The sequence below is a fragment of the Neopelma chrysocephalum genome, unplaced genomic scaffold (assembly GCF_003984885.1).
Source record: "Neopelma chrysocephalum unplaced genomic scaffold, ASM398488v2 Primary Assembly neopelma1_70, whole genome shotgun sequence".
In the NCBI taxonomy this organism is placed as follows: Eukaryota; Metazoa; Chordata; class Aves; order Passeriformes; family Pipridae; genus Neopelma; species Neopelma chrysocephalum.
The window spans coordinates 2,564,253-2,578,431 of NW_020897730.1; the positions used below are offsets into that span (position 1 = coordinate 2,564,253).

At 37.3% G+C, this 14,179-nt stretch overlaps 1 protein-coding gene across 1 annotated transcript in view; it reads left to right on the forward strand.

Annotated features, from left to right (window-relative positions):
- Window positions 1-2,557: 2,557 nt before the first annotated feature.
- The window catches only part of SLC9A9 (solute carrier family 9 member A9), a 184,224-nt gene continuing 172,602 nt past the window's right edge, over window positions 2,558-14,179 (forward strand). The window contains exons 1-3 of the mRNA XM_027686117.1: window positions 2,558-2,888; window positions 10,874-11,076; window positions 14,010-14,087. Of these exons, the coding sequence (XP_027541918.1) occupies window positions 2,714-2,888; window positions 10,874-11,076; window positions 14,010-14,087 (456 nt within the window). The 5' untranslated portion in view covers window positions 2,558-2,713. The remainder of the gene's footprint in view (window positions 2,889-10,873; window positions 11,077-14,009; window positions 14,088-14,179) is intronic.

Here is a 14,179-nt window from a genome sequence, read left to right on the forward strand (position 1 = left end):
CCAAAATGTCCTCAGATTATTAAAAGCAAAAAGCATTCTTAAGGTCCTGCACCATTTAGTTCCAATATATCTCCCCAATAACACATGTATAATTCTTACTTGCAAACATACTGCAACAGATAGTTAGCTTGCCTTAATCATCATATCTTTTGCATATTACAGATGGTGTACTGTAATAATTAATTAATACAATGTTTGAGGATGCAAAGAAAAACAACAGTTTTGGGTGTCATTTCTGGATTGCTCATAAGTGGCAGCTGTGATGGGTGGCTATGGCTGGAAAGCTGGTTTGAAGTCTCCTGACATCTCTGAGAGCAGAGCAACACCTGAAACCCCAGTCCTGGAACTTGATGAGCACTACCTAGAACCAGACCTCCCTGGAGTTATATAAGGAGCTTTGTCAGAATTTAAGCCCCAAGTCCAACACCTGCAAGCCTGGTAACTAAATCTGACATTCTGTTTTCATTTAAGCTCTGGCATGGTGCAAATCACTGTAATGTGTAATTGTTTCATAGATAGGGCAGAGTCATAACCCAATTTTGCTTTGGGAAATTAACACTTATGTGTTTCAAATATTTCATACTGCACCTACTTGAGCAGTAAGATTAAGGAGCCCCTTTTTATTTGATGAAAAATATGGGTTTGGGTAAATTCAAATAAAAAACTGAACCTGGTCTCTGAAATCTGAGGCAAACAATCTAATCACTGAGATTCTTCGTATAAGTGACCTCCTTTCACTGTTTCATGCTTCTTCTCCATTGATTTTATTACAAGTGCTTGCAAATTACCTATTTGACAGGGTAGTAAAGAACTCTGGCTTTCATAGTAAACAAATTTTTGGTTTTCATTGCGAAAGATACTGAATGTGATTATTTTCAATTGATCTTTTTTGCTTGCTTTTGATACCTCCACATTGGAGATGGATGATCAGACTCACAATATTGAGGTCATTATCATTCTAAACTGTGAATATGGCATCCACATCAAGTCTTCATTTTTATTTTTTCTCCTTTATAAGAGGTAGAAGCCTTAGCTATGTGACTAACACTTTTTAAACAGTTGCATCTGTTGTATAATGAAATTGCTACACCTAATTCCCTTACATGTTATTTTTTAATTCAAAATACAGTATTGAATACTTCTCAAAAAATACAGGTTACCACCATTATCCTTGCTTAAAATTGAGTTGCCCGGTTCATTAGTTTGGGAAGTGTCATCTGGGTTTTGGCAACTTTTCATCTCACAGAGACTCCCTTGAAAATCAATTCAGAAATACGGTTTTGCCTTAACCAATGCTGACTGTGTTTGCAAATTATCAGGTAAAACTACAGAAAGAAAGAGAAAATGAGGGAAACACAAAGGAGAGAACATAGTGAAAGAGTGGAGAGAACAGAGTGAACCCACTCTCAGACAGAGATGGAAAAAATATCTGGTAAGCAAAGAGAAAGCATTAATTGAAAAAGAACTAGAAGGAAACAACTTTTCTTACAAGCTGAAAGAAAAAAAAACTGAAACCCTGTAAATGTGATGAAATTAGTTTATGCAGAGGACAGAGCTGATTGATTATCAAGCTAAAATTACTTTAAAACATGATAGATTAATTGAAGCAACAGTACCTCCCCAAAAACACTCAGCCCTGAAAGTACTGAGAGTATGGACAACTGGGTATTTCTGGTTTATTCACCTGTGACACATACCTGACTTGGAATGGACTCTGTCCAGATTAGTTTGCTCCAAAATGTTTTAAAAAATAAATTTTAACAGACTTTAACAGCCAATAATGAGATTGTCTTTTTATAATGAGAAACAGAATTGATGTTTTTTACTGATGAAGATGAGAGTTTGTTTGGAATTCTTCCATATAGACATGCATTGCATTCTTGAGCTCAGATAGAATAGCTTCCAGGAGGATTTGCTGTACACGGTTAGAGTATTTCTGCTGTTTTCCTGGCTTAATTGAGTAAGTGAAAACATGCAAACAGCAGAAACGATGGAGAGTAAATTCCACTGCATTTTGTTCTGTTTGATAGAGGTTTTTAATTACTTTTAATTCTAGGTAATTAGACCCTTGCTTTTACAGAGATCACTCTGTCTTCTGGCAGGTTCAATATAAGTGCACTGCCTAAATCTTGAAATCCTTATTCATTGATTTGTTTTTTCTTCTGTCTTTGCACCATAGTAAAGTGTCACCTGTATTCTACCTCACCTGCACTTAAACATGGGCAACTGGGAAACAGAAAAGATTTCTGATCTTCCAAAATGTAGTAAAGGTTTCTATGTCATTCTTTTAACATAATTTTTTCTGTCTTGAGCTGTCAAGGCAAAATATGATTTTTAGGAGTCAGGTTGTGCTATTAACTACAGGGACAAACATTATGAACATGCACTGAGTTTTACAAGAGAATTTTAGAAATTAAGAGAGTCTGAGCCTCAGAGGCAGTTTGTGCATCCACAGCTTGAGCAAGCGCAGTCCAGCGACACAACTGTAACATTAAAAATGAGACAGGGCAGCTTTAAGAGAGAAACAGGAAGCTGTAACTAGAATCCAGCTGAATTCTGAGCTGGGGCACTTTACTATGAGGCTGCAAATGGAACAGATGTGCTTGCTGTGAATTTCTGTAGTGTCTGGAATTTTTGTACCAAAGGTGATAACACTTCCATTCCTGTGATTTTTTTTCTTATTTTTCACATATTTTTCCATAAAGGGAATGAAATGGAGAAGTTGAAGAAATACGTATCAGTGAAAGATGATGATCAGTTTTATCATCAGGGAGCTGTGGAGCTGCTAGTCTTTAACTTTTTGCTCATTCTTACAATATTAACAATTTGGTTGTTTAAAAACCATCGATTCCGCTTTCTGCATGAAACTGGAGGAGCTATGCTTTATGGTGAGTAAAAATTCAACCACCAGCATAACATGGGGCTAGTTGCGTATTTTTGATCAGGCACTTGAGATCAAGTGCTGACAAAGCTCAGAAAATGTGTGAATTAAATGTCATCAGCTCCTTTAACTGTATGGCAAAATAATAATGTAGCAGCATCTCTCCTGAAGTAGCTGGAGGCTGCCTTGAGGAGGGAGCAATTGTCATGAGCTGGTTATCCTCAGGATGTGCATGTTCTGTTCCTCTGTGGTCCGACAGCCACTGCATGACACCTTGAGAGTTGGGGAGTTTGCTGTTTACAAAAGAATGAAATGTCTTCAGTGGCTTTTATAACGGTCAAAGATATTAAATTAAGGAGCCTTGTGGGTATAGACATGTTGTCTAATAAAGTTTTAATGATCTTTAGAGTTTTCTTTTGGTTTTGCTCTATGCCTTTGAAAAACACACCATGAAGAATGCCTCTGTCAGTCTTCTCTGAATGCTGTCATTGTGCTGTAAGTTCAGTTTGCCTGTCTAGTTCTTATCTTCTTTCATGAAGTTTTGCCATGTTACATATCGCTTTCCTGTAGAACTTCCTGCATTGTCCCCTGAGTACTCACTGGTTTAATGGTATACACTTCTGTGTATAATGATTTTTCTTGTCATTCTCTTACTGTTGTTTCACTTTGAGAGATGTGGCTGCCATTTCTCCTACCATAAAACACATATAGGAAGGTAATGCTGCCCAAATGGAAGACAGAAATCAAGAGCTCAATCATTACCCATCTAAATGCCAGCCTGTTTGGGCACATTCTGTGCACATAATATACTCTAGCAGTGTAATATCCAAACCTGATTTTGTTAAGATTCCATATTCTGAAAAATATTTGTTTATCATGGGACACCACATGCAAAAAGTTTCATCTGAAAACCTGCAATAGCAAAGGCAACTGAGCCCTACATTTTGAGATAAAAGTTTCATTTGCTATATCAAGCATTTTCAGGTGATCTCAGCATCTTAGGAGGACTGAAGCTGAAGCTCAGTCTTCCTTGTATCCCTTAAAGCTATTTTGTGTGAGACATTAACTGTATGAATTTTCAAGAACGCAGGCTATTTCATCTTCTTGGCTCACTGCCTTCATGAGTAACTTGATACTTTAAAGGAAAGCAAGTAAAAAAGAAACTCTTGTATTAATCCAGTCGCTGAGCCCCTAACACTTGGGTCTGTGGGATTCTTCATTCCCATCTGCCTTGCCTGTATTTTAAAGTTGTAGAAAAATATTTCTTTAATAATATACCATTTTTCTAATCTTTAAATCTGTTACACATAGAAAACACACTTCAACTGAATCAGTTGAGACTGAAATACACATCACATGACACTTATTTGGGATACTTTTTGTTGTCAGACATAACCTGGATTGTTGTTTAACAGTTTTATGAGGTACAAGTTACAAAATACTGAGAATACATTTGCTTATTGCATTTCTGTTAGCATGTCTCAAAAGGAAAATCATGAGACAGTGGGCAATATATTCATTATGATCCACTTGTAAACTGCAATGTTTTCCTAAATACATTGGTGCCTCATCTATAGTAGCTTCCTTTATACTATTGGGCTGTTTCCCATGTGCAGCTGATAACATTTGTTGAAGATTTAGACAAAAGCCTGTCAAAACAGAAATTAAATATGGGGAAATACAACATAACACAAACCAGTATTTAATTAGAGTTTTATCTGTCCTTAGGTTCTATTTTGCTGCCTGCCCAGAACATACTCTGCACATCATGAGGACAACCCACTCGTATTCTTTTGATCAGTTCAGGGATTAGTGCTCCATCAGGACAGAGCTTTTGAATTATTAAAACAGTCATGAACAAAGGAAGCATTCCTCATCATTGTAAATAAACTACCTGTTTAGTCTTTCATTATTTATGGCAACCTTCAAACAGGGAAAAAAGCTTATTTGTAGCATCCAAAAAGTTGATGATGTCCCTTTTATCCTTCAAAATTTTGGATATGGGTTTAGTTATCTTTAGCATTGTGGAATAGCAATAATGAAAAGAAATTGAAATTTCAGAGGTCATGAGAGAGGTGTCAGATCAACAGCAACAGCTTCAGGAGTAAATCTTCATGGCACCAAGTGCTGACAGTGAGTCAAATCCTGCCCTCACATAATTTTTGCCTTCCCTATCCAAACAATTCTGATTTATACCTGTTCAGTACAAACTCAAAGTCTCAGTCCTACAGTTTGCTTTGCTCCTGCCCGTTCAGCTATTCATTAGATATGTGAATAGCAACAAAAGAAACTGATAATTGGGCTTTGAGTGACAGAAGAATATGGCCACTTATTGCAGACTGTGCCCCACAGTATGACAGATGGGTCTGTATTCCTCATCAAGTGTGCCATTAGGGGTGCAGCAGTGGAGAGGATAGAGAAAGTGAAGTGTAAGGAAGATCAGGGGAAAAAAGCCACAGAAATACAAAACCAGGAAGTTTTACAGTTACTGCAAAGTGCTGAACAGCCACAAATTGAACATAGCCTGATAGAATGTTCTATTTAAAGTACAGAACAAATAAAAGGGGGGGTTGGATTTTTTTTTTTTTTGCATCAGCTTTGTAGGAAAATTCAGTTTTAGACTGAATAGTTCCAGCTTATTAAAAAAAGAAAATAAGCCATAGTGGAAAACTGTCCATTTAGAAACTTTCACAACTGAGGTGTTTCAGCTCTACATTTTTATCAAAGAAATGGTTCAACATTAAGTATAGCAATATTTAATTTGAAAGTCTTTCAGCAGTTACAAAGAAAAAACCAAAGCATTTAACATAACCCAGAATTAATTCACAAGAAATAATTCAGCATAAATTCAACATTATTTCACAAAAAATTATGTGCACACGTGTGTTTACATATACGTTGCAAGGCATTCAGCTTGAAAGTATTTAAAGACTCAAATTATTTTGTTTGTTTTGAGACCAAATTGAAAAATCACTCACAAACAATAAAGAATATAGATCTACCTGTTTATTCATTGATTCCTTTTTTTCCTGTGTCTCAGAGAGCAAGTTTCTCTGCACGTTGTAGTTTGGTTTGATAAACAGACCTCAAATAGTAAACTCAACTTACTTCCTGATATCTGTATACCAAGGAGGCAGGTGGTTATGAAACAATAACTTTGTGCCACCCAGAAGGGGATGAACATCCTTTCTATGCATTATCAGCACGGTTACTGTACAAGAGCATAGTGAGAAATAGTGTGGTAGATCATAGACACAAACAAAACCAGAATTGCCACTTAGATCAGATCAGAGTAGGTGACCCCTCTCATAGCACCACACCCTAGGAGATGCCTCTTAGTACCAGTCAAGAGACAACCAGCCAACAAAACACTGAAATGCTTGTAGCCACCTCCTGCAAGGCCTGGTGTCTTTAGATACCTCAGCCAAAAAACATTAGGTGCCAAATTCCCCATATAATGTATAAGTCATGGCACTTCACATTAGTGGGGAAATAGTCCAGAGCTACACAATGAAAAACTGGGTACACATATCCCAGTGCTTCATCCTCCCCAGAGTTTAGGTATTAGACCCACACAGAGAGGCCACCACTCACCTCTGATGAAGAGGCTAAAACACTCTTGCAGGTCAGCAGCCAGAATTGAACTTAAAACAAAAAAAACCCTAACAGACAGGAAAAACCCCAAACCACCACTACTCCCATCTGTGCCTTTTATCTGCAAGGTTAATTAGCAACTTTGTTGAAATTGTTTACAGCTAATTATCACCCCTAGGGAGTGTGTGATACCCTTTAGGTGGAGGTGAGCCTGATTGGAGATGTACCAGCTTTCAAAGTTGTGCTCTGTGTTGAACAGACTGGAAGGAAAACGTGAAAAGGCTGAATGACAAAAGAGTCATTGGAGTGCTCACACAAAAATGGCTTTGTGTTGCAGTGCTTAGAGGGGCTTCCCCAAGTTTTGAGGGGATGTGTGTGGCAGGTGTGCAATGGGAAAGCTGACTCACAGTAGCCCTTCCCCAGCCTCTTCTGAGGATCCCATTCAGCGTGCTTGGAAATAAGGCACAGTCAGATCTTGATTCAACTTTGGTGGAGGTGTCTAATCATTAAGCAATATGATTCTTGCACCTTCTAAATCCAGTGGAAACAATTGTAGTTGTCTTCTGATGGTGAGTGTGTTCTGAGTAGCCCTAATTCTCAAAGGCAGCAATGGATGTAACAAGTCTCAGAAAAAGAAACATCTAGACCTCAATAAAATAGAGTACTACATTGTCTTCCTGCTTACAAAATTCATAATGAAGAAAGATTGCCAGGATTCAGAGAACAGTATGGTAAAATCACGAAATTTGGAAGAAAATCTAAAATATTTGGAAAAACCTGCATCCCTGAGTGTCATTATTAAGGAAGGTGTTTAATAGCTGACTAGATAGAATCCTGGGGAAAGAACAGCCCTGCTTAGCTCAGGAGTTTAGCCTGAGTGACTTAAGAAAACCCTTCCAATGGTCTCATCTATGATTAAGGATTTTATCCTGTTTCCACTGAACAAGCTGGAAAACCTGAATTGCCTTCAGTTGAACCATGACTGAGCTGTAGTTAAAGTGAGGTTTTGCTGCAAGATCTTACTTCAAAAGACAGTTGAGCCTTTTTAAGGAAATCTGTAACATTAGTTACACCCTTTCCTGTTTCACTGCTGCATTTAAATAAATGTGCTTAAAACAGGAATTAAATGAGGCCTTGGTAGGAAAATATCTTAAATAATGGGCAGCCGAGCTGAAAACATTTATAATTAGATTTGAACACCTAGAATATAAGATAGATACTTTGTGCTAGTACACTCAAGTTTTGCCTTGCATAAGACTTTGCATTTACAATTACCTACATCCTTAACTCGTTGAAACTTAACTATTTGAAACTTTCATTCATGACAACCCAGACCTCAGTACAACACCTACTTGTGATGTCACATAACAGATGCAACATCATTCCTGACTCATCTCCTGACTGAATTCCTAGACTTACATGGTAAAGCCAAGCTTTCTGTGTGTGCCACTGGGAAATCGGAACTATTTGTAGAGAAGGTCTGTTTTTACATACCAAAGTCATAGAGGTCTGTGAGAAAAATTTCATGTTAAATTTTTTCTGCTATGAAACATTGATTGCAAAGGACTTACAAGTTATTGGTCTTTTTTTCATGGTAGATACATCCACATGGTATTTCCCAATTTTTTTCCTTTAAATGAACTTTACAGCATGCTTCAGAAGATACATTACAAAAGCACGACTTCAGTTTGGAAGGGGGAGTAGTGGAAAGGAGAGTACATTATACACTTATTTAAAAATTAATTATTTCTGTTAGAATATGATCTGGACTCCTGAATGCTCTTATGAAATAAATGCTATATAATGATTTAAAGTAGAAAGTGCATTCCATAAATAATACACCTACTAAAATATTAAATACACTCTTCCCTGACTTTTAATTCCCTGGAGATTTTATATAGCATCTTTGGCATATTTATTTTTATTGAAGGAAGAATACAATCCCATTACTTACATTGGCTCTTGCCATAGAGTGTGTTGATGGCAATTGTCTTCATCTGAACCTTCCCTAGAGCATTTGAGAATATTCTGAATCAGCCCATCGTTATGGATCCTGTCCATATTTTGTTCAAATTAATATATTTTAGAATTTCCTTGGGAGTTGTAAGGACCTTAAAGCCCCACTGAAACCCTGAGAATATCAATTATTAGAATCTTCTCTAATGTATTTTCTCCAGTATGTGTATGCTGCTGGATACTCTATAATTTCTTTGTTCTCTCATTATCATTTCATAATTTGTGTGGCTCTGTGCATTCCTCCCATCTGGACTCCATCAGAGGATCAGATACAAAGCTGGCAGAAGAAAACCCAAAAGACAAACTTAAATTCCAGTTGTAAAACTCAGTCAGTGTCGATCTTTCTTTCTCTAAAGCTACTGTGATCATATTTTTAAAATATTCTTTTTCTGCAAATGGATTTATTTATACTCAAGAGCTGTCTTGCAAGACTAGGATCTGGATATTCACATTTGTTTCCACTCCAGAAAATTCCTACAGAGGCAGTTTGAAATGACAGCTGAAGACAACATTTCTTCTCAGAATACAGAATAAGAACAGTCCTCTACTACTAGTCTAAACGTGATACAACAGGTTTAAATAATTTGCCCTTGAACAAATCAATGCAATTGCATGACTATAATTGAGAACATTTGTTTTAATTTTTAAAACAATCAAATGGAATTTGATTCAAAGCAAATGCTCTCTTAGCCAATATAACACACCTACCAGGAATCTTGGAGGACACAGTAGTCCACCTGACTCTACAACAGAGACATTAAATGCAATGTCAGTCAGTCTCCACTGGTCTCCCCTGAGCAGTTGCCATTCTCAAAGTTATTGTGTGATTTGAAATTGAATTTGAAAACTGTGGTTCTTCTAGAGGAAATCTGATAAAAATAAGCTGAAAACCCTGACTGTGTTAACTAATGACTGGTTTCTTGGTTTCTGACTCATGATTTTGGACATCTAGGCTGACCACTGTAGAAGTCATATTTCATAGTAGCACATGCAATGTTTGCTTCCCTTTACATACACATACTTTCCCTTAAAACTTTGAGGAATTCTCCCTTTTACTAAAGTAGATTTATTATGTGATTTATTGCACAAATGCTGTGTTACTTAAGGAAGTGGCCTTGGGATTTTCTACAGCTTATTGAAATCCTCTATCATTTACAGAAAGCAACCATAGTAAACAATAGATATTAAACAAGCACAAATGCATACACAGACTGAACAGGCAATACAGCTGTTACTCAATTCTAGCATCAGTACAAGAGCCTACAAACCTGCCTTATATGTATGCCAGGAATCTGCAGTTCAGAGAATCTCTGTTATCAGAAAACTTGACAATAACAAAGACATCCTATTTATGTCTCTAGGTGTTTGTGATCACTTGGCATCTGATTACAGGACAAAACTGAAACTGTAATATCATATTTTGCAGATGCTTCTCAGCTACTTCCTTTCTTTCTTTCTTATCTTTCATTAGTAAGTATATCCATCTAGATGTTTAGATGTCTTCCATCAACATTTAATCTGAGTATTCGTAGCATTTTACCATGTGTTCATAATTAGTAACTTTAAAGCTGTTCATCCTATACATGGTGGTTAAAGCACATAGGACATAAAAGAAGCATGGAAATTGAATTTGAAACCAAATCCAAGTCTCTGAGGGTGGAAATAATCTCAGTAATATTATCAGCTAAATATTAGTCACCTCCTGAAGTAAACATGCAAGCTCCCACTAGAGCCAACAGAAAGAAGCATACCTTCCTCAGGATGGTTGCAGAAGTACATTTTCCTTTTTCTTAAATGTAAAAGGAGACAAAATATCTGTCTTAGATAAGAGTCCTAAATTGTAGATAGTCAAATCAATTAGTCCCAGTCTTAATCTTCCTTCCCTTCTCCCTGCTTTTATTGTCCTATGTTTATACAGTCTTAAAAATAGTTTCCTACAGAAGGCAAAATGTGCCTGAGGATGTGTCAGAGTTTTGTCCCCACAAATGAAGTGTGTAAAATCACCAACAGCACAGCTGATGTTTTTATGCTCAGCACAGCACATTAGTTATGCAGGCATCTCCCTGCTCTGAATATCTATTGAAAATTTGGTGCATGAGAAATTCAGTTAATAATTATGCCAGCAAGTGCATCACAAAAATAAGAATACAACTGCACATATGTCAAACCAACATCTGCATGCTAATGAAATGACCACTTTGGAAAAATATTTTACGGTCATCCATGGCGTGTTGAGAGAGGTGTATCTCTGTGAAGGTAGAAACACTGTGAAGGTGTCCGAACTTTGACAGTTAATTTTTCTCTAAATCAGTAATTGTGTAGCATCAAATACTTAAAAGCACTTGAATCTTTCTCATTTTTCTTTTTTTCTTTACTCTCCAGGCCTTGTAATGGGATTAATTATACGATATGTGACAAAAGCATCAGATGTGGAAAGTGGGACCGTTTATGAATGTGAAAAGCTGAAATCTGGGCCATCCACTCTCCTCATTAATATAACAAATCAGGTCTATGAATATCAATACAAAAGAGAGATCAGCCATCACAATGTCAATGGACACCAGGGCAATGCAATGCTTCAAAAGGTAAAACTTATTTTTGTTCTTAACTGTGTAGGATATTTATTTTATCTTCACTGTTGAGAGAGGAAAACAAGTTTCAAGTTAAAATGTGACAGAGGGTATTTTGAATTTAGGGTGAGAAAGGTAAGTGAGGAAGGATAACAGGAAAGGAAATAAGGTGCAGTAGAAACCTGACCATCCTTTCACTCACAGCTCACTGTATGCTTGTGGAATAGTTGCCTGGACTCTTTTAGAGGGCAGCCCCAGATCCTGCAGACACTGAGTTCATTGCAGACACAGCTGTTAACTTGGATTCATTGCCACCAAACCTTTATAAACCCCACTGATATCTTTATTTGTCCTCTGTCTTAAAAAGGACTTGCTCTGGCAGGCTAATGCAGGGGAGGTTGTCTCCTGTGTACAGCACAAGTAACTACAAACTCTACACATTCTTCAAAACACAAACTTGTAAATATGTAAACTCTCATAGATAAGTGGAGGGTTTTATAATTCTTAAATTCATCACGACATTCTTGTACATTCTTCCCCTCCTGCAGTGGTCCTCAGCAGGGATTTCACTGGCTGTCCCCAGGCTTCGGGAGATGGCATTGTGGCAATTTCGGCTGAATGGAAAAAGGGAACTGTGGGGAAAAGTTTGCAGCCTTTCACAATGTCATGGCCTTTTCTGTTTTCCAGTGTGTAACAGTTAAAATATTTTACTTTGTTAGTATATTCTTTCCCCACCCATGTAGTATTTACTTGTTATAATATTTACTTCCCTAAAAAATGGCAGCAATTTGAAGAACTCTTGAGTGCATAGGCACTTTTTAAAACCTGGCTTTTGTGCTCAGAGACATTGCATATTCACATGAAGCTTCTAAGCCCTTACCAGTGGCTTTTTACAATATTGCAATGTAGTATTTTGCTTTTTTCCAAGTGCTATTGTTTATCCAGCACAGTAATGTGTATTCCTATATACTCCAGTGGTTATCATTATAAAAACTTTTAAGTTATGCTTAGAATGTACACTGGGAAGCTCAGCAGAATTAGGACTTAACCATCTGCTCAAATTTCTTGCTGATGCAGCACCACTGTGTGTCTGTCTGCTGTGACTGCTGGACTTGCCCTTCTCAGAAAGAACTAGACTGTCAAGGACTATTAGAGCTGTGGTGGGTGGAGACAGGAAAACACTGTGGCAGTCAGACTAATCAGGTTTTGCTGAATCTTCATCCATTTTCCTGCTAGTTGGTTGCAAGAGCTTTGTCTGTGCCAAAGTGCGTGTTTAGTTTCCAGGGCATATGTCCATTCTATTTGAACATCTTCATCAAACCTGGTACACTGGAGCTGACTTGTGTTATGAGAAGGGAGGAGCACTAACTTGCACAGAAGATTCTGTTGCCCGTACAGGGGATTGCCCAGTTTTCTTTCCATAGTCTCACTTTGTTGGAAGGTTCTTAAAAGTCTCAACTGTGAATTGCAGATTTCTCTATGTTACTGGAGAGGCCTTAGTCTGCCTGGATTTTCACTTCTTTTCCCTTTAAAATTATCTGGCAAATGCCCTCTTGAAAAGAAAATAAAGAAAAAAGGAAAAGGAGAGAAATTCAGCCATATTTAGGAGACAATAGCAATCGCTGGCAGCCTTCCTGACTGGCAAAAGCACTACTGTAAAAAGCAGAAAGCATGATCACACCATTCCCTCAGTTTTGTACAACTTTAATTCCCTTTGGAGTGCAGTAAAAGCATTTATGTATTGCATTTATCAGAGAGAATAGATTGTGCCATGCCTTATAAACATGTATAAACAAAACCCTTTAGAACAGGGTTTTGAATAATAAAACATGCAGTCAGGATTTCGGATGCCTGTGGAAAAGATATTTTTACATATTTGCTAAATTAATTCCAAAACAAACATTTGAGGCTGTTAGTTAATAAATGAAGAAAATCTTTTTCTGTCATGTTTTCACTGAAGGTACCAGCACAGATACAGTTCCTAGGAGGTTATTTGCCAGCTCACTTTTTTCAGCTTTCTAATTCAAAGTAAGCAGGATGGAAAAAACGTTGCAACTCTCACTTCCTGTTTATCAAATCAGGTTGTCTGTTAATAAGAAGACAGAAGTAATTACTCTTACTCTTTTGAAACTAAATAATTATTCTAGAATACTGTAGCCTTAAAATATCACTTCATCTGAACAAGTAGCTGCAAGCCTTTGTGTTAATTACCTCCTGCCTCTTTTAAAAGTATTGATATAATACAGCCCACCGACAGAACAGTAGAGCAGCACGCAGGCCCATTAAAGTATTTTTTTCTCCAGCAATGCTATGGTTTTAAAGTGGATTCTATTTTATTGAAAGCTACCTGTAATGAATTGGAATGACTGAATGTTGTCCTTGGCCTTTCTCTGTGCCAGAAGTTGAAGGCCAATATGAAGAGTGTACTGACAACAGCTGGAATAGGAACTTTTCGGTTTACTTTAAAATTTTTAATGGATATTTTACAAAAGGTTTCCTTCAAAGGAAACATTACATCAGGTTTGGCAGTGTAGGCCTTTTCTTATATCACTCTTCTGTACACGGGGAATTGAGGCACAACGCTGCCGATGCGTCTTTCCTGAAACTGAACTGGAGGTCCATGTCTGAAGCAGGAATTCAGCCATGGGACAGTCAAGTTGCCTGGTAGTGCAGCTACTATCACAGCTACCACTGCTTGTATGTGTTCCCTGGAATATAGTACATGACTGATTTCCTTCTTGAAGGAATACTTTTCAAGTAATAATCTGCTTCGTTAAGCTGTAAGGAACTACACATTTATACTTGCAAGAAAACAACTCAGAATAATCCTGCAGACATTGAAGATGATCCTCAGATCAGTCTTGATAAGAAGTTACAATTAGAATCTATCCTATCAAATTAAATGCTGCTTTATTTGTCCTTACCCTCTCTTTTGTCCTTTCTGGCAGATGACCTTTGATCCTTCCATCTTCTTCAATATTTTGCTGCCACCCATTATATTCCATGCTGGATATAGTTTAAAGAAGGTATGTGTCTCTTTTTTATATGACAAAAGGGACTGAATGTGGCTGCTTCTCTGTAAGTCCGACAGGCCAGTGACAGAGGAAAGGGCCAGTTA